This window comes from Molothrus aeneus, chromosome 3 (genome assembly GCF_037042795.1).
Source record: "Molothrus aeneus isolate 106 chromosome 3, BPBGC_Maene_1.0, whole genome shotgun sequence".
NCBI classification, from domain to species: domain Eukaryota; kingdom Metazoa; phylum Chordata; class Aves; order Passeriformes; family Icteridae; genus Molothrus; species Molothrus aeneus.
The window spans coordinates 4,670,034-4,692,912 of NC_089648.1; the positions used below are offsets into that span (position 1 = coordinate 4,670,034).

The 22,879-nt window shown below is 45.9% G+C and overlaps 1 protein-coding gene across 3 annotated transcripts in view; it reads right to left on the reverse strand.

Moving 5' to 3' along the window:
- The window catches only part of SPTBN1 (spectrin beta, non-erythrocytic 1), a 116,243-nt gene that overhangs the window by 45,505 nt on the left and 47,859 nt on the right, over positions 1-22,879 (reverse strand). For all 3 annotated transcript variants that reach the window (XM_066546068.1, XM_066546070.1, XM_066546069.1), the window contains exon 3: positions 1,603-1,754. In XM_066546068.1, coding sequence (XP_066402165.1) covers positions 1,603-1,754 — 152 coding nt within the window. The remainder of the gene's footprint in view (positions 1-1,602; positions 1,755-22,879) is intronic.

Consider the following 22,879-nt stretch of genomic DNA (forward strand, 5'->3'; position numbering starts at 1 on the left):
TTTAGTGCATTGCGTTTACTCTTGTTTGCAGAAGAAGGTGTGGTGGAATGCACTGTTCAAACAGAGCCTGCTGTCCTCCAGCCTCAGATAAGGAAGCTACAAAAAAATGTGTGCTGGTGCAGACAGCTGCCAGTGCCAGACACAATGATGCAAGTGCAGCTCCAGGAGGCTCCTGTCCTTCCCCACCCCATAGCTGCCCCAGCCCTGTTTGCATTTTCCAAAACCTGGAGTGAAATATGGAAATGAGCAGTGCAACCACAGTCATGGGACTGCTCTGAGCTTCCTATTTGCTGCTAAAAGTCAAATCTTGACAGGCAGACAGGCAGATTTAACCAGAGCTGACACAGTTGGTGTCCCAGCCCTCAAATAATGGGGCATGCTGGTCTCAACTATCCCTGTGTGAGGAATACCTGCCACCTGCAGTGAGCACATCAAACCCAACACGTGGCTGAGGTGAGCAGTCTGGCAGAGACAGAGAGGGGCTCAGAGAAAACTGCAGCTGGTGAGCACCAGGATTTGTTACCCCATCCACAGAGGCACTTGTGTGCACATCCCAGCTCCCTCGCCCTCCCAGATGCACTCAGGCATCTCCTCTCCTGCCTCCCCACATACACACTACACACACTACACTGGGCCATATGTTCCACTCATTAACCAGAGTCTTAAGCCACAGAGCTCTACTAATAGGAGAGCTTGATGGCAAGTGATTACCCAGCCCCCTGCAGCCTTGGGTCTTAGCTAAAGACTGGTATTTCTTTGAAAAGATTTCTCCAAATTAGGCAGTTAAGAGCATCGCCATCATTTAAGGAACCGAAGGAGAAGCTGATACCCAGCCATTTCCTGGCACCCAATTCTCCTCTTGTGCAGCAGCATTTTCCACTGCAGGGACTTTCTCACTCACCACTCCTTGTGCTGGTACCAAGGGGGTGCTCAGCACACCCAAAGAAAGAATTTGATCCATTTATTTATATTGATTTTAGATATTCCCCTTACCAAAAAAAGCCCAAACCTTATCTATCTGAGTAAAATCAAGTGCACTCAGGGACATTCCTCAGCAGTGGGGTGTAAGGAACACACCTCCAGCTGCTGCCAGGGTGATGTGGCCCTCTCCAGTTGTTGTCCTGCACAGCCCTGGCATTCTCTGGGAAGGGAGCAGGGATGGGCCAGGCCTGCACACCTGCACCACTGCAGGGTTTGTTAGCAGAGAAATGGGCCACTGCCCACAGGGCCCAGGTGTCCCAGCACATCTAACTCACCACCACCAAGGGATCTAAGGGGCTCAGGAACATTTTGTACTCTCTGCCTGTCAGATTTGGGAGCAGGGAACACGCTGCTGGAAGCACTCAGCATGTTACCAGCAAGGAACCTTTGAAGAAGACTTCCTTTGATTTCCACTGAAGCCACCAGGAATGCATTTTAGTGGTGTCTGGATCCAGCTGAAGCAATAGAGCTCTTTTTTTTTTCTTTTATATATAAAAAGACATTTTCAGTGCTGAACCCTCAGCACCCAGAATTCCTATACTGCAGTTGAGACAAGGATTCACAAAACCCCACCCAAACCCAACCCAATCCCCCCCGCAGAGGATACTGATAAGCACTTACAAGTCTCTCTCCTGAAAGCACCTCCAGGAGTTTGATGAGCATCCTCCCATCTCGAAGGTCGGTGTACAGGTCTGTAATCCGGCAGGACACACGAGCCAAGTGGGAATTCACCCACTTGGTGAAGGTCTTCTTCTGAACTGCCTCACGTTCATCTGTGGGGGGAACAACAGAATGTTACTCAAAATAAATCACAGCTCATGTTTCTATGTGAAAACGGGATGCTCGATCCTTTAAGATTAAATCAAAGGTATGGCTTGTCTTTTTGGGAGAATCATTGATGAAATTAGGACTTTTCACTGAAAATCCACCATTCTTCACCTGCTGAGTTCACCTGCTCTGGAAAACACACAAATCTGTAACAGATCCCCCAAAATACCACCAGCCCTTTTGGATTAAGACAAATATGATAGAGAGCAGAGACCAAAGCTTCCCACTGACTTTTTTCCCTTCTCATGGCAATATTTATTTGCAGATTCAACATTTGTAACTGTATTTACACAATGTCAACATGAATTTTTCCATAACTGCATGCCTGAGGTAGACAAGCATTTATATCAAGCCATAGAAAAATAGATTCTTTCCACCTTCCCTTCCCAGAGTCTTTCACAACAGTTTATAGAGGAAAAGACTGGCTGTGAGAGCTCTCTTACTGCACAGCCTCACTGCAGTCCACATTAATTCACAAACTCCTACCCAGCTCCTATCTGCCAAGCCCAGAGCTCTCAGACAGAAAACATTATACATCTCTGTGGTTACATGCTTCTGCCAAGGGCTTTGGATGAAGCCTTGTTAGCCAAAGTCATTTCAGTGAGCTGGGAAACACTACAGACCAAATTTGTCAAAACACAGGTGCTCTGACTCGGCCTCTGGAAGCCACAGTTAGACAGATGAATGGAAGCTCTGCTTTCCCAGGCAGACAGGGTTCCTCTGTGAAGATGTTGGCATGTACAGAACAGGACATGAGGACAGATTAATCCTAAACTGCAGCACCCCAGCTCTGAAAGCTCCAAGAATGTTGCTTAAAACATGGAGAACATTCCAGATGTGGCTGCCCAGGGGTTTGGTGGCTGCTGTCCTCCCAAAGGAAGGATGTGCTCCCTTCCTGGCATGGTCCCAACACGTTCATAACCAGTCACTGCCTCCAGGACCTTGGGGACAGCAGCAAAAATCTGATCATGGTGATGTGGGATGACAAAGATGCTGAGTGTGAGGAGGACAGAAAGCTGGGGACCAAGTGAAATAAGAAAGGACAGTAAGAAGAGAAATCAGATAACAGAATGGTGGTGAGTGGGAGGGAGAGCAGACCTGCACTGAGTGGTGGTTTGCACAACTGCACAATCCCCACCCTAAGATTTCAGTTCCTCCCACTTATTTCTGAACTTGTTCTTCTTACCCATGTGGTTAGATGTGACCAAATCTAGTGCCCTGAAACTGCCCCATTTTTAACAGCTTTTACCTACCTGTCAAGGTGTGAAATTACAAATGTGGCTTGGAAAAATGTCAAAGCTGGGGTTAGTGACAAAACAATGTGCTTTGGGTGAACTGACAGTTTGCATTTTTGTGTTTGCCCTTACTCTGTATGCAGCAGAGGATCCCTGTGATGGAGGAAGAGAACAGGAGATCAGCAGGAACTGCAGCTAGTGTCTACTAGCTTTAAATATATTTTTTATGAACTATTTATAGCAAGTGCCTGGGAATGCTGTATCTGCTTGTCTAGTAATCCATGCCTTTACTTGAAGTATTTTTTTGAAATGAGTCACAGAAGAGAAACCTTGCAATAGTTGGTGCTTTTTAAAGAAAATTCCATCAGAAATTGTCTCCTCTCACCACTCGTACAAGCCCCAGAACAGCTCAGCAAGTTTGTTTATTTAATCACTGTAGTCTCTACACAGAAGCACAACCTTCGGTGATCCCTGTGCTGTGCTTACATTCATTCCAAAGAGAAATGCCAATGTACAGGACCATGAAAATAGAGTTGGATATAGAAATATCATGTAAAACAAAAAGAGCTATCAAATACCATCTTAAAGCCAACCATTAAAAAATATTTGGTCAAGAATGAAGGTTATCAATAATTCTCCCAATTTGGGGCCACAGTGAAGTAAAGAATGGGAAAAGAATGTCCATGTGGCTTTAGTAAAAGGAGCTGAAGAGTCAGGGCCTAATTTTGAGCAGATGAAAGACACGCTGTGGGAAATGCAGTGACACATCAAGTCATGTTGTGAAACCTTTGGAGCCATGGTATTAACTGACACCCACTTGAGATCTTCTGGTGTTGAAAGCAAGTCAAGGAAGCCAACAGAGCGAGCAGCCCTTCCAGGATAGGGGAGACAGGTCCCTCCTGGGACAGTGTCCATGTGGCTCTGAAGCCACCTTCCCAAAAAGCTTTTCCACCCCAGCACTTTCAGTGGCCCCAAAGGAGGACAAAGTGCATTTTTCAGGCAGTGGGGACTCGGGCAAAAAGCCCCGAGAAAGTTTGACTGACTTCTTGTCTTGAGTGTTACCTCAGCATCCTGAAGCACAGTGAACTATCAGGGAGGAAGAGGATGGGAGTCCAGCCTGGCTGGAGCGCTGATGGTGGTGCCCTTAGGAGTGTTTTCTTTACTCTAGAGTTCAAAGCCAGTTGCTGCCTCTCCCCTTCTGCCTTCCCGTTTCCTCAGCCTTGCCCTGGGCGGCCCCGGTTTCCTGTTTACAGCAAGCGGGGCCCGCTCGCTTTCTCTTCCCCGCCCCAGCTCGCTCCTGCCTGAGCTCCTCTCACCTGATCCCCACCCATCCTCTGTGGAACCGGCCTCCTCCTCCCTGCTGCCTCCACCACTGCAAAATCGTGTGAGAGTCTCTGCTGGGACCAGCGCTAGCTCCTCGTGCTGAGCCTACACTCAGCTTTTCACATGAGCTCCAGCAGCTTCAGTGCTGGAGCCATTCATGGCTTTTCACTTTCTTTCCATCTCTGCTCTGATTTACAGCAAGCAGGGACATCCCCGATTGTCTGGGTGCAGCCCCATGGAAAAACCCTGTGGCACCACACAAGGGCCAGGCCCCACATGCCACTGCCAACTTTTGGGGACAACCAGCAACTTATGTCAGAAAAATGCCACTGGAGAGACACAGCAGCTCTTTCAGGCTCCTAATGGGGCAGTCACCCAGGAAGGCCAGGCTTTATCCTGCTCTTGGCACAGGCAGAGCACAGCTCTAATTCTCCACTGACACTCTCAGCCAGAGAAGCCCCTGGAGGGAGAAGGCACAGCCCTTCTTACCCCGCATCACTTCACTCCTCTTGCACTCCCACAACATGGGAAAGCAAACCAAGCCCATTTGGAAATTGGTGTGACTGGGGTTGGTCATGTTAAAACCTCTCCTGATTATTTCTACATGGTGTTTCACAATGACAGCAGGTTTTTGCAATGCTTTTATCAACCCTTTCTAACTGATAAACTATTTTTCTGCTCTAAGGTTTCAGGTTAAAATACACACAGAATTAAAACCAAGGAATTTTGATTGTATGTTTCAAATAAAGAAAGATAGGTACAGAAATGTAGTGCTTAGAGCCCTGACAATTTGGTTTAGCAAACAACACAACTGTGACTCTCTTAATGTGCAAAATCCTCCACAGTAAGGGCCAGGTGCATCCATGAACGATGACTCCAGGGATTTAACATCAGCCATGGGTCCTGAGTGCTATTTACAACCCTCATGTGATGGTTTTGACAAATATCCTTCATATTTTCAAAAACACAGTTATGGATTTTGAAGATTAATTAAAATGAGAGGATATGGGTGGAGCTCCAAGTGTCCTACAGCTTGTGAAAACATTTGTTTCCCAAGGGTAAAGAGAAATGAGCAACATGCAAAACATGCAGAGCAGGAAAACGGAAGCCGCTCTCTGAGCAGTATCAATAATAGAGAATCCAACTTATCTTGGAGCAACACTGGGAAGGAAATTTCCTTTATGCGGAAGGCCCCAAGACAATGCCACCACCAGACAGGGGCTTGCAAACTCCAGCACTGTGATTGTGATGCATCAAGGACTGACTTTGTTTAGGAGTTCAGTAAATAAACCAGATCTGGTACATTGAAAGCATAAACTGAGCTGGACAGGATCACAAACAGGCATCTAACCCCTTCCTCGCTTGAGGGGAGACCATTCTTCCTCCACTAATTTGATGAGAAAAAATCCGACAAAAATGCAGCCGCTTTCTGAAAGCCCAGAGCTCAGTTACGGAGTCCCCAGTGCGGGACAGTGAGAGGGGGGTCACATACAGCACCCCCTCTGTCACACACTCAATAGGGCTGTGCCAGAATAATGGTGAATTTGTTTAACTGCCCTGGGAAAGGCAGGGCTACAGGAGCTGGAGCTGGCTGAGAGCAGCCTGGGCCCCGTGACCCTGGGTGCTCCCACATGCCAGCAGTCCTTATGGGCCCCAGGGCCCCTGTGTGCAGCAGCTCTGACCACAGCCATGGCAGAGGTTACCTCTTACCTGCCTGCTCAAACCAGACACCCTGATCGCTTCCATACTGGGCAAACCACATTTCCAGCACACTGACCTTGAATCCCTTTCACATGGAGGGGTAAATCTGTTCAGGCCATGCTGCTGTCAGCCCTGCACAGGTAAAATGACTTTGGGTGTGTGACAGCTCTCACCAGCCCCTGGACAGGGGCAAAAGCCTCCACACAGCAAAGGGGGTGCTCTCAAAGGAGCCCAAACCGTGAAACTGGAGCACAAAAAGGAGCTGAAAGGAGCAGTCTGGGACAGCCCAGCCATCAGTGGCACCAACAGCCTCCATGCTGAGCCCAGCCCAAGGGCAGCTGCTCTTGGCACTGGCACTGTGCACGGATCCCTGCAATACCTCAAGCAAAACAAATTACAGACGATTGTTAATCCCTAACTCCAAAAGCTCTGTCTCCTGCAGGTTTCCATCTTATACTTCCATGCTGGAAGTAATTTCTCCAGCTTAAAATGATTATTTCTTTTTATTATAGCATCCAGTGTGTGCCCTACATGAAGCTCTGCAACATCCACTGACTCAGAGATCAGCTGAGTGCTGTTCTAAGCACACCACTTCTGCTGATATCCACTATCCCACAGCTTCCCAGAATTTCCCAGACGATATCCTCATTTCACAGAGCACAGAGAAAACAGACTTTCCTTTCACAGGACAACATTCCCATTGCTGTTGGTGTTCAGGGGGGCAAGGTATTCACCCTATGCTTTCTCACAGATGCAAGGATGTGGAGTGAAATAGTCAGTAATATTCACAGCTTCACAAATTCCAGCTGTGCTTTGAGGTTTTTCAGTTGAGAAAGATTTGTGAGGGAAGGGCAGATCAGCTACTGGGACCAGAATGTGGTGATCAAATAAGATTTTATCAGTAAACAACACAAACAGATGTGCTGTGATAACCTTCACTGTTTGCTGGAGTAAGGCAACATGAAATAGCTGTGACATGGCCCAGCTCTGATATTCCAGGCAGGCTTGAGTGGAACAGCCTGGCCTGAGGCAGGCAGAGCCCTCAGCAGCTCTGACACAGCTCCTTTGGTCACCACTGCAGCAGCACCTTGACAAACAGAGCTGGTGGCTCCTGCTCCTGTCCAAACCCAGGGCTGTGTGCTCAGGGACAGCTGGGGACTGCCAGCAGCCCTGGGCTGTGCCTCAGGCTGGGCAAGGAGGCTGAGGCTGGGTTTGTGTGCTCCTCACAGCCCAGCAGGACCCCACCCTGGGGTGAGACCCCTGTGGGACTGCAGCTTGTGGGGTGTGTAGCTATGCAAAGCACTGAACTGATGCAGCACTAAATATAGCCCAGAGGGTAAAATGCACCTCAGTGCATCCACTGAGGATCAGCTGAGGAGAGAAACATCTGGTTTGGGTAAACACTCCCGAAATGATGGCCTTTCCACATGGTCCCACACATGCTGTATTCATCCTTGGGCATCAGGAAGCCCAGAGAGCAATGCACAAGCATGCACAGCCAGGCACAGACAGTCTAAATGGAAATACATTGGAATTGACCTATGGGGAAGAAAATGAAGGAAGGAGGAAAGATCACTATTAGCTATCAGTAGAGGAAAGGAAATTTTCTCCTAACATTCAAGTTTTTTTTAATATTCAGGTGTCCTATAGGAATAAACTGAGCAGTGGATGCTGCTTTTCTCCAGCTGCAGATGACAGGTTAAGACTGAAAATTTGGATTGATAAAAATGGACGAAACAGAGCTCAATGTAGAAAACACAAGTCCATAGTACACACATGCAGGAACAAGGAAAGAACTAGAACAAAACCTGCAGGAAGTCAAATTTACACATGACACACAGAGAACATGATCCACATGGGTCCAGTGCTTAGAAAAATGCATCTCCTTCACTTTAATCTTGCTGTCAGTTTACCATGGAGGAATAGGAGTGGAGCAGCTGATCATTCTCATGCAAATAGATGCATTTGTTAATGGTTATTTTATGGCACAAAGTAATCTGTGGAGTGATTTCCAATCCAAACTGGTGAGATCACACCAAAGCTTTTACGTGCTCCAGCATGACTTAAACAAGAACTCGAATGCAAATGTTAAAGATGACAAAGCAATGAAGGGATTTTGTTTGTGCTGGGTTTAGCTGGTGATTTCATTAGGAGCAAAATCTTTGCTGCTTTCCTGACTGCTACATGGAGACAATTGTGGAGAAATCAGGGGTGTGTTCAGCAATCCTTTTGCTTTTACTAGGAAGCACCAGCCAGCTGCTAAGTCCTTATTAAATATCTACCCTTCCCTAATAAACGTTACAGCATGTGACCACTTTCACTGCTGACAATCCTCTGGAAAAGAAAAAAGGGAAAGCTACAGAATGCAGCATGTGGAACAAACAATTCTGCTGCTTTCTCTCTTTGATGGCACTAAACCTCTCTCAATGACATGATGCACAGGACAATGTCCAGGAGCCAGCCAAGCACTGCAGGGTGTGGAAGGGCAGGTCCCTTCATGGTCTTTATTTTTACACAGAGTTTATGGCATTTTGGTGTCAGCAACACAAAAATGAACCTTCCACAAGCCAGATGCAAATTCTTGTACAGGAATGATTATGTTCATCTCCAAAAAGTTACTGTAAAGCCTCCCACAGGAAATAAACATAAAAGTCATCTGGGTTTAACAGATTAAACGGGTGGAAGAACTCAGCTTTTGATTTATAGTTTTTGTTTTAGTTCAGAAGATAAGATGACATATTTAAGGAGATTTAGAGCAGCAGGTGCCCAGCTCTCCCTGCATTGGTGATGGCTGTGTGAACTGCTGGTTTAACTTTGGGGGCCTGGAATACAAACCAGTGTAACCATCTGCCACAACATGGCCAGCTCCCTCTGTGGATGTGTGGCCCATGACAGGGCCCATTACAGCAACAACAGCCAGTCAGCTGCTCTTCTGGTTCTCCAGGAACTCCAGCAGCTGCTGGTTCTTCTGTATGAAATGCAAAGCAGCTACAAAACCACCACCTCCAGTGGGTAATTCAAATGATTTAACACTTCTGGGGGCTGCTCTTGGAAATGCCTACGCACACCTTCTGCTTCAACGACGACCAGCTACCCTGGGTTGCACACAAATACTGAACAAAATAATCGCAAGGACCAAGGCCTGAATCCCAAACTGTATCACAGAAACACAGACTTGGGCTGGACAGAATCTTAAATATCATCCAGTTCCACCCCTCTGCCATGGGCCAGGACACCTTCCACAAGGCCAGGTCGCTCAGAGCTCCATCAAGCCTTAAACATTTCCAGGGATGGGACAGCCACAGCTGCTCTGGGCAACTTGTACCAGGGCATCACCACCCTCACAGGGAAGAATTTCCTCCCAATATCCCATCTAACCCTTCTCTCTGTCAGTGTGAAGCCATTCCTCCTTATCCTGTCACTGCAGACTCTTGTAAACAGTCTCTCTCCATTTTTCTTGTGCCTTCTTCAGGCACTATCAGGTCACTCTGAAGCTTCTTTTCCTCAGGCTGAACAACCCCAATTGTCTCAGCCTTTCCCAAAGCAGAGGTGCTCCATCTCTCTGACCATCTTGGTGGCCTCCTCTGGGCCTCTCTTTCTCCTTTCTGAAGAAAGATGCTACAAAGCCATATCTACAGCAAAATAGCAGAAGTACAGATGAATAAAGGAGTAACTTTTTGGCCTCATGATGTGCAGTGCTCAAATGGGCCTCCTTTAAAAAGCAGCATGGAAAATGTCCCAGTGCTGTTGGCATTTTACACAAAAGGACACAAACCCCTCATGGCCGATTTGATGTCAGTGCTTGTTGCCACTTTTCCCTTCTGCGTAAGAAACAAATCCCTTCAGCAAAAGGAGCATGGAAAAAGCATCTGCCTGTCCCAGGACACTGACTGCAACATTCCCACAGAAGAACAATGAGAACCTGAGGTCACTGCACTGTTTCAAGCACACACAGTCTTGGGGGGTCCTGGCAGTTTCCTTTAAAACACATTATATGCAAAATGCAGGGAAGTGCCAGGGGATTTTTGAGAGGGACAAAAACATTTTTCTATACATGTCCAAACCACTCTCAGACTGGCAGTGTTGAATGAGTATGAGAGAAAGGCTTGGCCTGGGCAGGGAACATTCCACGTCCTTCCCTACATCAGATCCATCTTATTTCTCTCCATGTTCAGCAAACCCAGCAGAATGAGAGATTTTAAAGTGGATTCCCACTTGTCTGTGGGAAGGAAAGCAAGGGTAGGAAGAAGGAGCTGGAGGGTTTTGTTATTTCTCTTGTTCTCTTTTCCTTTCAGCATTCCTCCCTCTTCTCAGCTACTGGCCCTGCAATTCCTACTGCTCCTGTGTGCTCAGCCTGGGAGCCTCGTTAGCCAGGGGTTTGGAAATACAGAATTGTAAGTGACATTAACCAGAGATGACTCACAGAGAGATGAGCATCAGCACTCAGCACTCCCCAGGACAGCAAAGCGCATGGTGAATCCCACCTTTTCCAGAGCATACCCTGCACTGTGGGTGACCACTGCCAGTGGCACATGCCACCCTGGAGGGAGGAGATCTGCCAGGATGCAAGGCTGGGAGTCTGGAGAACAAATCCCTAAGCATGGGAGCTGCCCCTGCCTTGAGCAGGTGTGCTGGACCAAATAAACTCCTCTTCCAACCTGAAGTATTCTGTGATTTTATAAATTCCAGCAAGCTTAAACAAGAATAGGCCAGAAGACTGCACTGCCAGTATTCCTATGGAATCCCACTGAGGATTTCAGAGGGCTGTGGGATCTCTTCTTTCATCTGAGGCACAAGTTGAGACATTACATGGCGAGCAAAGTCAAAGCTGTAGAATGTTTTGACCATGCTACTGTAAAAACTCACTGCAATCAGAATGAAGAATAGATGAAAGAAAGCCAGACTTTTGTTGGTTTCATGTTTAAACGTAATTTCACCTTAATGACAGAGAAGCATGAATAGAAAATAAAGAAATCTACAATGACTGCATTTAATCCTTTCAAAATATTAAATCTCTGTGCTAAGAGATGTTATCATTATAATTAATTGCTGCTAAATTATAATTTTCATTATCACAGAAATATATTAAATGGAAGAACATGTATTTAAATAACCACTGTGTTGATCAGGGATTAATAAGAGCTGAATTCACAGCCTTGCTGAACAATGTGTTTAGTTCCTGCAGTTTCCATGGCCACACAATAATTTACTACTGTTAACTATGTGCCACATTGTAGAGTCAGATGCACGACACTGTGCTGACAGGATGCTGAATAAAAGCAGCAGCACCACAGGTAAGCCAGACCATAGCTCAGCAAGCTAAATCCCAAAGGTGGAAACTGAATGAGTAACAGCAACAAAAATACTGTAGGTTACAATAAAAATCACTTGTATAACTGAAGGAACCTTGATATTTATAAAATGCCATCATTTCTAAAAAGAGAGTTTTAAAAATGCATTTATTTTAATGAGATTTGATACAAACTGCTAATAAGAAGCATTAGAGGAAAAATCCCTAATCTTCTCAGGCTCTAATCTGCAAACCCATCATGCAGAGCTCCCAAGAAAGTCCTGGAGTTGGAGTCTTTTGAGATTGGCAGAACTGACACCTTCACCTGTTTGCTTGCTCAAGAAAAGCTCCAGAAAACGGAACCATGATCTCAACTTGAACACACATTCCAGCTGGTCACTCTGTACAGTAAAGGAGTTCTTTAAGAAATCCATGTGGCAATTCAAGAAATAACAATAATAAGAAATCTTTCTTTTCATGCCACACCTACTTTATTGGAACTTCTGAGGCACAAACAAGTTGCACATGCATTTTAGTTCCTCACCTCAAAATTTTCTTACTTGCCTGTTTGATTCCAAGCCAAAGGTCATTTACTGATCTGCTTGTGTGGGACAACGTGACATGTTTAAGCAAAATCATTTTAGCCTTTGGAATTATGCAAGAGTGGGGAAAAGAGATCCCTTTCCAGCACAGTATTTCCTGCCCAGGTAATAACTTTCAAAGCAGTAGCAGAAAAAAACCCATTTGTTTGAAACCCTCTAAAGTCTCTCTGAGATTTAAAAGGTGATGCAAATTTGAAGAAATTAGGGTAAAATTATACTTTTAGTACTTTAAATGTGCATCTTCATCCAGAAACATCACTTGTTTCTTGTTTTTCTAGTCTTAAAAGTGGACTGGTGAGTTGTACTGATTGTTCAAGGCCTTGACTGCAACAATTGGAAGGCCCCACATAGGGACAAAGGTGTGGCTCCTGCGGAAGGCGTCCAGGAGAGCTCCCAAGTATTTACCTTCACTTTCTTTCATTTTTAGCACAATGAGAAAATGATAAAAGCACTCAAAGACTCCTGATCACAGGCATTTCACTGATGCCTCCTCAGCCATGTTGCACATCATCTCCATATTCTGGGTTTTTCCCCCTCAAAATGTGAATTGGTGATGTGGTGTTTTCTTTAAAAACCCCAAAAAAACAGAATAAAGCCCCAAACAGATTATGAGTTAATGGCAATCAATAAAGGAAAGGCAACTTCTGGAAGTTCAGTGTCTAATGACTCTGAATGCTCCCAGCTTTCTGTTAATGTAACAGCAATGTCACTAGAGCATAGTTCAGGTACTGGTAAAGCACAAAGCTATTGCACATTTGCACAGACTATTTGTGTTTGCACCCATCTTACACCTCCAAATCCCACAGACACAGGGGTGCACAGGCATGAGAATGCACTGTGGCACCTCACAGTCATTTGTATGTTCCTGAAACCTCAGTCACAACTCACTGATTTTCAGCTGTCCAAATTTACACTCATTTCACACGTTTCAGCCCAACCCAGCTACACCAGATGTTTATGCAAAAGGAAAAGTCCCATGAATACACTCCTGAATGTGAAGGCCACATTGACTTGCACCTGATGCCAGGGAAATGTTTTTAAACTTGGCAACAGGAGCTAAATCAGAAGGGAGAGCTGAGTTGTGGAGCACAGAAAACAAAAGGTGTTCTGGCCTTAGGTGGCTCACACACCTAAGGGACACCTGAAACCTGCCAAGAACTGGATAGGATGGGCCACGTTCATGTGGCTGGAGAAGAGGGAAATGACAGCCACAAACCCAGCACCCTGAAATGGGCACTGCAGAGATCACACCACCCTGCCCAGCCATTTCATTCAGGAAAAACAGGGGGAAGTCCCCTTGGAGCTGCTGTTTTATTCCCTACTCGTCCCAGCCCTGCCATACCCAGCGTGGGGAGCAGCTCTGCTGGCGCCAGGGCAGAGCTCCAATCCATCCCTGAGGGGAATGGCAGTGCCAGGACGTGCTGTATGGTTAAAGGGTTTACATATTAGGTGTCTTTAAGTGTTGTCTGCTCTCCAGGACAACTTGTGACTGTTTTTATTTAGGGAAAAAGAATGTGCAGTGAGGAATTAGCTGGAGCATGGCTGGCGCCAGGCGCTGAGGACACAGGAGCATCTTTCAAGTGGCACAGAGCATCATTAGCATCAGTGTGCTGGCAAACACCAGGGCAAGTCAACTGTTAGGAGCAAAGGCTCCAGTAAATAAGGTTTATATCATGGGAATTTTATTATATAACCTCTCAGATGTATTTATTTTGGAGGAGAGGCAGAGAGAGAGGCATTTAGTAATACATCTGCAGCAGGGGATCTATGGAAAAAACGTTCCATAACTTCCATGTCTCACCCTAAGAGTTCCTCTCATAAGGACGTAGGCCACAGCTAAAAGCAACTGGTCCAGATACAACCAGCTCTTAATCTGCTATTAAAGACTGACAGATTATCAGGGCACCTGCACAAGTGACAGTGGCCAGGATGTCACCAAGGGAACAGTCGGGAAACAGTCTGCAGGCACTGCCAGTTTTCTGAAGAGACTTCCTTGAGCTAGAAGTGGCACACTCTGTTCCTGATCCCAGGGGAGGCCATGAGGATGAAACTCACCTTACACCCCACAGGGTGAACAAAGAGACAGGGAGGGAGAACACAAGACACCCAGCACTCAAAGGTAAAGGTAACCCAAATTATTGAACTTCCCGTGACGAGGATAACAGAAAGGTCAGAAGTTCAGAACACCACCAATATTTGATGTTTCCAGACACCTCCCCTATTTATTCAGAGCCTGCCTGAAGTGCCATTCCATAATGGCTCTTACTCATATCAGCCTGCAATCACAGTACAGTCACATCTGTGATTTCACAGCAGTCTCTCCCATTATATTGCCAGGCAATCTGAGCTGGCAGAGGAACACACCCTGACAAAAGCAGCCGTTGCACTATCAAGGTCTAGCTTCCCTCCAAATAACTGTGGAAAGATACTAAAGTAGCTGTAGAATTAATTATTACCCAAAGCAAACCGTAGTTAGCTGACTACAGATGGGATGGTCAGCTTTTCACTCCTCTTTTTTCCTGGAACCAAATCATAATCAGATCATAATGCCAAAAACTGGAAACACTTCCTGGACAAAATGAGCATTAAGAACTGGACTCTGGAGGCTTTTTGAAAGGAGAAGGCAGAACCCAATATATGGTATTAGCATGGAGAAGCTGAAACCAAGGGGAGCTCTTATTTGAGAAAAATGTAGGAAGAGGAGTGGATTTGAGAGACAAAATCCCTCAGCACTGTGCTGTTTATGAAGTTCCTTTTAATGGGGCTGCATTGGTTTATACTATCTGAGATGTGGGTGCTGCATATGAGCTGATTCTCTGCCGTTTGCCAAGCTGTTAAATGAAATTCAGGTATCTTTATTAAACCACAGGGGTTTCATTCCAAGAAAAATCTGGGCAGCCAGCGTTTATTCTGTTCAGATAAACTCTTAAATCTCTTTGTAACCACATGTTGTTTTGTTTAATCTTTGAAGGCATAAGGTCACCCTTTGCTTGTGATTAGAGTACTGTGGTCACACAGATCATGTTTGTACCTTGCTACTGCACTTTTTCCACTGACCCTTTGGTGAGCACTTCTCCAGCTCCTCAACCTGAAAACAGTTCCAACAGAACTAAAACAGGCAAGAGAACTTAAAGCCACTAATCTCAAAACAAAACCTATCCTAAGAAGCACATGCCCGGCCATTTTGGCAACATTGTAGGCAGAGATGTTTGAAGTGTCTGCAAGGACACCAAATGTGCCTTCTGTACAAAGCCATTTGGGATGATATTGCTCTTTTTTGCTAATATAAATAATACATAAGAATCATAATTGTGACTTCCTCCCAAAACAGTTAAAATCAGTGCAGGATTGTGCATGCTACTGGTTCCCACCAAAGAGCAAACTGACCCTGTCCAGTGTCACTTTGTCACGTATGTGTAACTGGGCTTGTCCTTTCAAGTTCCAGCTTACATTTTTATGAACAAACCAAACTTGACTGAACAGAGAATTATCAGCACTTCCAGTTATCCCATGAAAAGGCCACTTGGTAATGCCAGCTCTTTCACAAGGCCTTTGAAAAGGCAGGAGCGTGGCCCCCAGACCATGTCCCAGTGGCTGCCTGCGTGTCTGCCGGGCTGCGCTGTTCCCTGACACTGAAGGGCCTTTCTCTGTAAGCTCCTTTCTAGGGAACAGTGGGGCATTGAGCAGGGCTACAAGCCTGGTTAATATTAGTTTGGCTACAGCAGTGCTCTCCCAACAAAGGAGGCTCTCAGCCCGGGATACCCTCGCTCCAGCAGCAAGTGCACAAGGGCTTTTGTGTGAGCGTGGGCTCTCCCAGCCACCGCAACCTCGGGCTCCACATCACAAGTCACAAGCACGAGTGCTCCCCATCCCTCGGGGCCTTTCCCATCCCTCTGGGCCTTTCTCCTCTGACAGAAATGTGAGGACTCAGCTTGATGCGTTTTCAGGAGCAGTGAGCAATTTTGGGCTCACGCGCTCTCCTTAACTTCACGAGGTTCTCTGTGTGGACAGGAGGGCCACGGTGACTCTGGGTCCCAACAGGGACATGACACGTTGGTGGCACAGCTGGGAGTGAGGCCCTGCTCCCCCAGCACCCCTGTGTTCACCAGGTTCTGCTCTGCTTCTGCACTGCAACAGCCACCACCTAGTTCCTGCTGCTCTGAATTTCAGAGCTGCTGAAATGCTGAGTAATCCACCAGCTTCTAACTCTCTCCACAAATGACCCTTCACTTTAAAAGGACTCGTTTTGAGTGGGAGGGGAGTTGCTTACTGATACTTATTAAACAACTTTAATCTTTGATGAAGTGTCACTTCACTTGGACAATCACACTGGGATAAAGGCCATTACCTGCCAGGCCCAGATACAAACATCCAAATGGAATTTCAGATTTGATTTCTTCTGGGAAGAGCAAAGCGGATTCTCAGCTACCTTATTTATGATATTCTACCTCCTTTACCACAGCTTTGAAAGTCAACAGAGACTAATTTCCAATATTTGGTATAAGAGTTTTCCCAAACCCAGCTATTCAATGAAGATAATTCATTTTCACATGAGGAAAAGATGTCATTGTCATACCCTGCTACTTAATAGCTGATACTTAATACTTCTCAATTCAACTTAAACAGGAACAAAAAGACCTTCAGAGCTGTTAGTAATAAAATACTCATGAAATTCAGACTCTGAGCAGAAGGGGTGCAGTTACCAAACCACACACCCTGGGCTGAGATCTCACAGAAGAGGAGTTTAGTAGAGAAAGGAGAGAAAGGAGATTTTGTGAATCATATAATTAGATTTTCTTCACCATTTCTGCTAAGCTTAGATAGCAGCTCATCCACTTTAATAGTCAAAGCATGCACACAACAGAAAACAGAGAGATGAAAGAAACTAAGGAAAAAGAGGAAATCACAAACCCAAATTGGGAAAGAGCTCAGGAATGGAAGACAACCATTGTTCTGTTGTTTTATCACCACTTTCATCTCTGTCATAGGCTTGTTTTATTGGCCCACTTTCCACACAACCTAATGGCAAAACCCACAATCCATTTGAATAGGGCTTTTGGACAGGAAAAATATTTGGGATAGGAGCCTGTACTCCCAGGTGATTACAACATGCCCATGAAACACCGGGATGGTGGAGCTTCTTGGACACATGGAATGCAGAAACACCCAAGGGCTGATTCCTGTGCTGCATTCCCAGATCCCTGAGCTGAGGAGATTTACACCAGTTGAGCACCACACAAATCATTTTGCTCTGGCTACATTTCTCCTGAAGGGTATTCAAAACACCCTGCTGTCCCATGTGAAAATATCTGCTTACAAGCTTTGTTTACTTCATTTCAGAGCCACAAAAAGTGCTCCAGAACTGCCCTTTTTAAAACAAAATTAGGCTAGAGCACCTAGAGATTTCTGATTGCTTTTAAATTAAGTTCCTTACACACACAGTTAAAAAATTAAATGTTACAAGCACACTCTAAATGAAAATTGAAGAGAACAGACTATAAAAAACCTGAGCCAATAGCTCAGAGTTGTAAATGTTCACAGTTATTTCAGTGAGAAGCCAAATCCAATTTAAATGTTTCCTTTCGACCTGTATCAACACTGACCACATGAGCAGAAATACCTTACTCTTATAGCTCCTTTAATTTGCCTTCTCTATCTCCACAAGTACCAAAACCCATGACCAGAAAAAGCAAATTTCTGCCCAAAAACTGAGTCAGGATTTGGATATGTTTGCAGGGATCTTTGCACTGGAAGGAATAAGGGCCCAGCTATCACAGAAATGCACATTTAAGTCAGTTTGGGATTCCTTTAAAACTCCTTGCAACTCTGACAGGACTTCCAACCATGCAGCTTTTGCTCAGGTGTTCACCCAAACCAGGAGACTGAAGTGTGCTGTGACACATTCAGGCTTTGGAGTGCTGCAGACACCAGAAAATCGAGCAAAATTTGCCACACAAACAGGAATTTCCACCTTTGGTGGATCTGAGAACATGGAGAGGGAGGGGGTAAACCAAAAATCCGTGTAACCCAGACACATTTCATCCAGAATGAAATTCAGCCTCCCTGCATTTCAGCTTGAACAGAAATTACCATGACAAGAAATGCCAGTGACCCATTTGGTAGACAAAGTAGGGTGTCCCAGGTCAGTAATCAGCGCCTGGAGCTATGCAGGTCACTGCTCCCAGGAGACTCAAACCTTCCCGAGGTAAATCAGGAAGGGGCTGCTGAAACTGCCTGCTCAAAGGGCACCCACGGGAGGAACTCCAAGGATCCTGGTGTCACAGAGGGGTCTCTGCCTTAGTGCAGGACAGCACTGCAACTCCTGCAAACTGCTCTGCCGGCAGCACGAACTCTCTGTTTAACCTTGAGCATACACAGGGATTTGGGGGAAGATTTTCTTGCAGCAAAAGCTGGGGGAAAGCCCTGCTTGAGAACAGAAAACCGAGAAAATCTTCCTGCTGTCCTTCAGCATGGATGGGAACCAACCTCCACATATACTCATACATGATCAAGCTGATTACCAGTGACCACTTAAAAATTGAAATGGTGTGTGCCTCTTTTTATGCCAAACCTCCTTGGGTCATTGCAGATCAAAGGATTCCAAGCCAAGGAGCTCCTCTGCTGAAAGGTTCTTTTCAGAGCCTTTCATCAGAGAGAGGGGCTTTGCCCCAAACACCCAAAATACAGTTGCATTGCCTTTCCTGGTGCAGGCAGTGCTGTGCAGCCACAGTCAGCCTTGTATCCCCATGAAACACAGTTTAGAACTGATCTTAAACACCTCTGATGAGAAAGGTAGCTCACCTTTCCTACAGCTTATTCCAGCGTCCAGTTTTTCAAACATACTATTTCTAACACGGGTCAAAATACAGGCACTTTCTCTCTTGCAGCCTGAGCACCAAAACACACCAGGCTCCCACTAAAATGCCCAGTATCCAGCCTGAAAGGCAGCATTACAAAAATGCCCAAACCTGAAATGTCCCACACAGCAGGACACACGGCAGAGCTCCTTTGAAAGCTGCCTTTCCTCTGGCACTTATCAGGAGTGCCGATCTAGCTCACCCCATCCCCCCAACATTTCACATTTGTAATTACCACTGGAAATCTCACACCTCGGGCACAGCCCCGGAGCTGAGACCCAACTTTCCAATGACAGGGCAGGAGCTGATAGAGTCATCAAGCCCCTGAATGCCAGAGATGTTAATAAATACCACTGTCCTGCTAACCGGGTGGGAAAGAGCCCTGGAGCAGTGATGATAGCTGCTTCCCCGTGCACCCTTCCCGCTGGAAGGTGACACAGCTGCAGGGATCTCCTTCCAAATTCCTGACTGGCATTAACCTCTTCCTGCCAGCTCCTACACCCAATCCTCAGCCCAGCCAATCCACAGGATCCTGTCACATTACCATAGCACGGGTGACAGCCTTCGGTTTATAACAACAACAACAACAACATATCTGGTTTGATTTGCATTTATTCCTCAATGTAGCAGGACAAACTCTCCACTGACAGAACCTGCACAAGCTCCATGGCGACGTGTTTCCCACAAACAAGTTTTGGGGTTCTGTCTTTACTTGCACGAGTAACTGCAGCCGTGCAACCTGATCCCTCTCTACTGCACAAGTGGCCATGAGAACCAAAACTCCACGCCTAGCTTTAAATGATAGCAACCACTGATAGAATCGCTCACTTATCATTCCAGGACCAGGTGAACTAAGCATAATAGGAACTTACTGAAACTTAATAAAGGAAACACAACTTGCTAAAGCATTTTTCTCCCCTCACCTGTGCCAACATTCTCACGGGCACTCTCAAGTATGCTAAACTCCCGGATTATCGACACTGGCCTTCAGGGCTTCTTTTGACACAAAGAGAGTCTTGATTCACTCCTAGCAATGGCTTCTGCTACATCCTGCTTCTCTCTGGCCCATCAAGGCAAGTGGGAGCTGGATCCCCTTCCAGGTGACCCTTCCAGGGGCAGAAGGAGCCGGTCTGGTCCCTTCAGTGCAGTCCCATAACCTGCACTGGGTTTCACGCCCCAGCGGGACTGGGCTGGAAAATCTGCTTTAATCACCCCACAACCATCATCAAGTTTCCTTACAATCATCACTTCAAGGCATTTCAAAGAGGTGGAACATAGGAGTGCCGAGGGAATCAGGTATGATGTGAATTTGCTTTGTCCATAGCATTTTGGGGGAGAATTGGGCTGGCTCCTCTCCTCATGTGAAGCTGGCAGTGTCAAACGCCATGTATTGTCTTTTTTAGGAAAGAGGAGATCAGAGAGTTGTCTTCTACCCATTGCTGGTTCAGACTTCTCTTTGTACAGGGCCTGAGCACTTGCTCTGTGTTATTTTGGATAAAACAATATACTCCCAAGTGCTTTTTTTGATGAAATCTCAACATTCACTAGATCTAAACAGTACCTTGCTATAAGCTAGTGCAAAGCTAGGGATTCACATGGTAACTGTAGGAACTGTGAAGAAAAGAGGGGTAAATTCAGTGTGTGAAGAACATGAGCAGAAGTTAGAGTAATCTGTGTGGTGCTGATGCTGCTCCAGAGAACCCTCCTAACCCAGAGCAGGAGGGGTGAAACAATTATCAAGGAGTATGTGATTATTTGAAATGCATCTGTTTTTACTTGTTTGTACATCTCCATTGTGAAAGAGGTAAAACTGGTGATAAATCTCTAATTTTAAAAAGTTACATATATTCAGCTCATCTGTGCTGGGCTTGAGCCTTGCCCAGTGCCACAGAACACTCCCTGTTCCCACCAGAGCCTTCCAGCAGGAATGCCCTGAAAATCTTACAACTCCAAAACAATGGCTTTGTAGACATTCTTCAAGCAAAGAGCCACTAATCCGAGGAAAGACCTCTTGTGTCAGCAGAGTTAAGCCACTCCCTTTCCATCACACACCATATTTTGTATGGTTATTTAGCATTTCATGGAGTATCTGGTGCATAATTTACAACACTGCCTGCACCTATGCTCCACCCTGAACAAGATCACTGGCAGCACTCCTTTTCAAGCCTGTGATGTGAATAAACAGCCACAGGATGGTCTGCTGCAAAACTGCACAGAATTTACTGCACTTTATCTCTTCTGCTGGAGGAAATTGCAGTACTTTAGGGAGAGCACTGCATCTTTTTTTAACCTTTTTAAGTCAACTCAGTGCATTCCACTGAAGGGAAAACTCACTTTCTGTGCTCTCAACAATGCAGTCTGCTTTCCTCTTTCAGTGTGATGTAAACACAGAGATAATGGATTCCTGAAGCAGTGACCCTGAAAATGATAAAATCTGCCTTCTTTAGACTGCTAACTAAACCAGCAAAGAAAGAGGCATGAGCCAGGTTTTTCTTCATGCCACAAACTTAGTTCTTTCCAACACAAGTACCACAGCCTAAGATGTGACAGATGTCCAAGATAAAGCCTGTAACGCATTCCCTGTGTGCAGGTTTGAAGCCTGGATTTTCCATGCCTTGTCCCAGGAATTTCCATGTTCCCAGTGTTTAGGATGCTGTCATTTTGCCTCATTACATGCAGTGTGCAGCCATTGCTGCGAGCCAGTTTACAAGATAAACCAAGTGCTATGAATGAAAGATTTTTTTTCCCTCCCTCCTTAAGCCAGCAAATAGGAACATTCTTTGCACTAACTAAGCTCTTGCCCCCTCTCTGACAGGAACCACAGACCACACTTGCAGCACAAACCAGAGTAAATTAAGAAGCATGCACAGAAGGGCAGCACTTCGCTGCACTCAGGCTGCTCTGGGACTATCTCCAGAGTCACATGGCTCTAGAGGAGGAGGTTTGGTTTCAGTGAAGAATTCTTTTTTATTTTGCAACTGCAATCCCAGAGTTCATTCATTGTTGGGACGTGTCTTCCACAGAGAAACAGCAGAGCTCGTTTTACCCTGCCTGAGGCACGGAGCTGCTGGGCACCATCCTCCCCCCTGCACTGGGGGTTTGCAGCCCGGGCAGAGGCCTACCCTCCCTGCAGAGAGCACACGGCACCCCCAAAAAACCCTCTGGTTCTTACACAGACTGGGAGTTTAAGGGGAAAATATTAAAGGACATTCTCCCTGTCCAAAAGCAAAGAAAACTGGGAATGTTAAAGTACACGAGTGCTTTCTCAGATATCTATAGCATGAGCAAACTTAATTTGTTAGAGAATTATGCAACTGTTCTTCGTTTGAAGAAGTGAAGCCACCCGCCTTTGCAGGAGGTACACAGGGGTTGGAAAAGGCCCTTGCTCTGCAAACTGCACCCAAACACAGCTAGGATTTATGAGTGATGGCCACTTTAAACTGTATTTATTTAAGGATAAAATAAAAGCAGGCTGCTTCCTCACTCTCCCCCTTATTGTTCTAAGAGCCGTGGTCTGGCTTAGCCCCCATTGCAAGGCTCAGAGGCTGGACACACACCTTAACCCCGCGTAAGGCTCGGGGCACCTTCGGAGTGAGAAAAGCCACACAGTATCCCTTAAAAGAACTCGGAGCTTTTTCCCACAGCACGAATTTCGTCCTCTCTCACCAACACCTTGGTGCAAAGAGAATAAGCCCGGACTAACATGTTTACAAGGATCACAGCATGGCAACACCTCCAAAAAACCCGCACAGGCTTACCTTGTAACTGCTTGAATCGTCCTTCTAACTGGTTATAGTTATACGGCACCTGAGCTGCATATCCTGGGGACAACGGACCGGGCATACTGGTTGATTTTTGTAATTCCATTTACAGGTAGCGCAGGGATACGATGAACTGCAGCATAAAGGAACCACAAGTTTCTTTACCACACATCCAGGTAAATCCCAGCTTCCTCCAGTAGTTTGGCGTCAGTCCCTAGCGAAAACGCTCCCCCCTTGAGCCCTAAGTAAATAACAGCTTCGGTTCAAAATCCAGCAGTGTGGCTTGGCGGTAAGCTCTCTG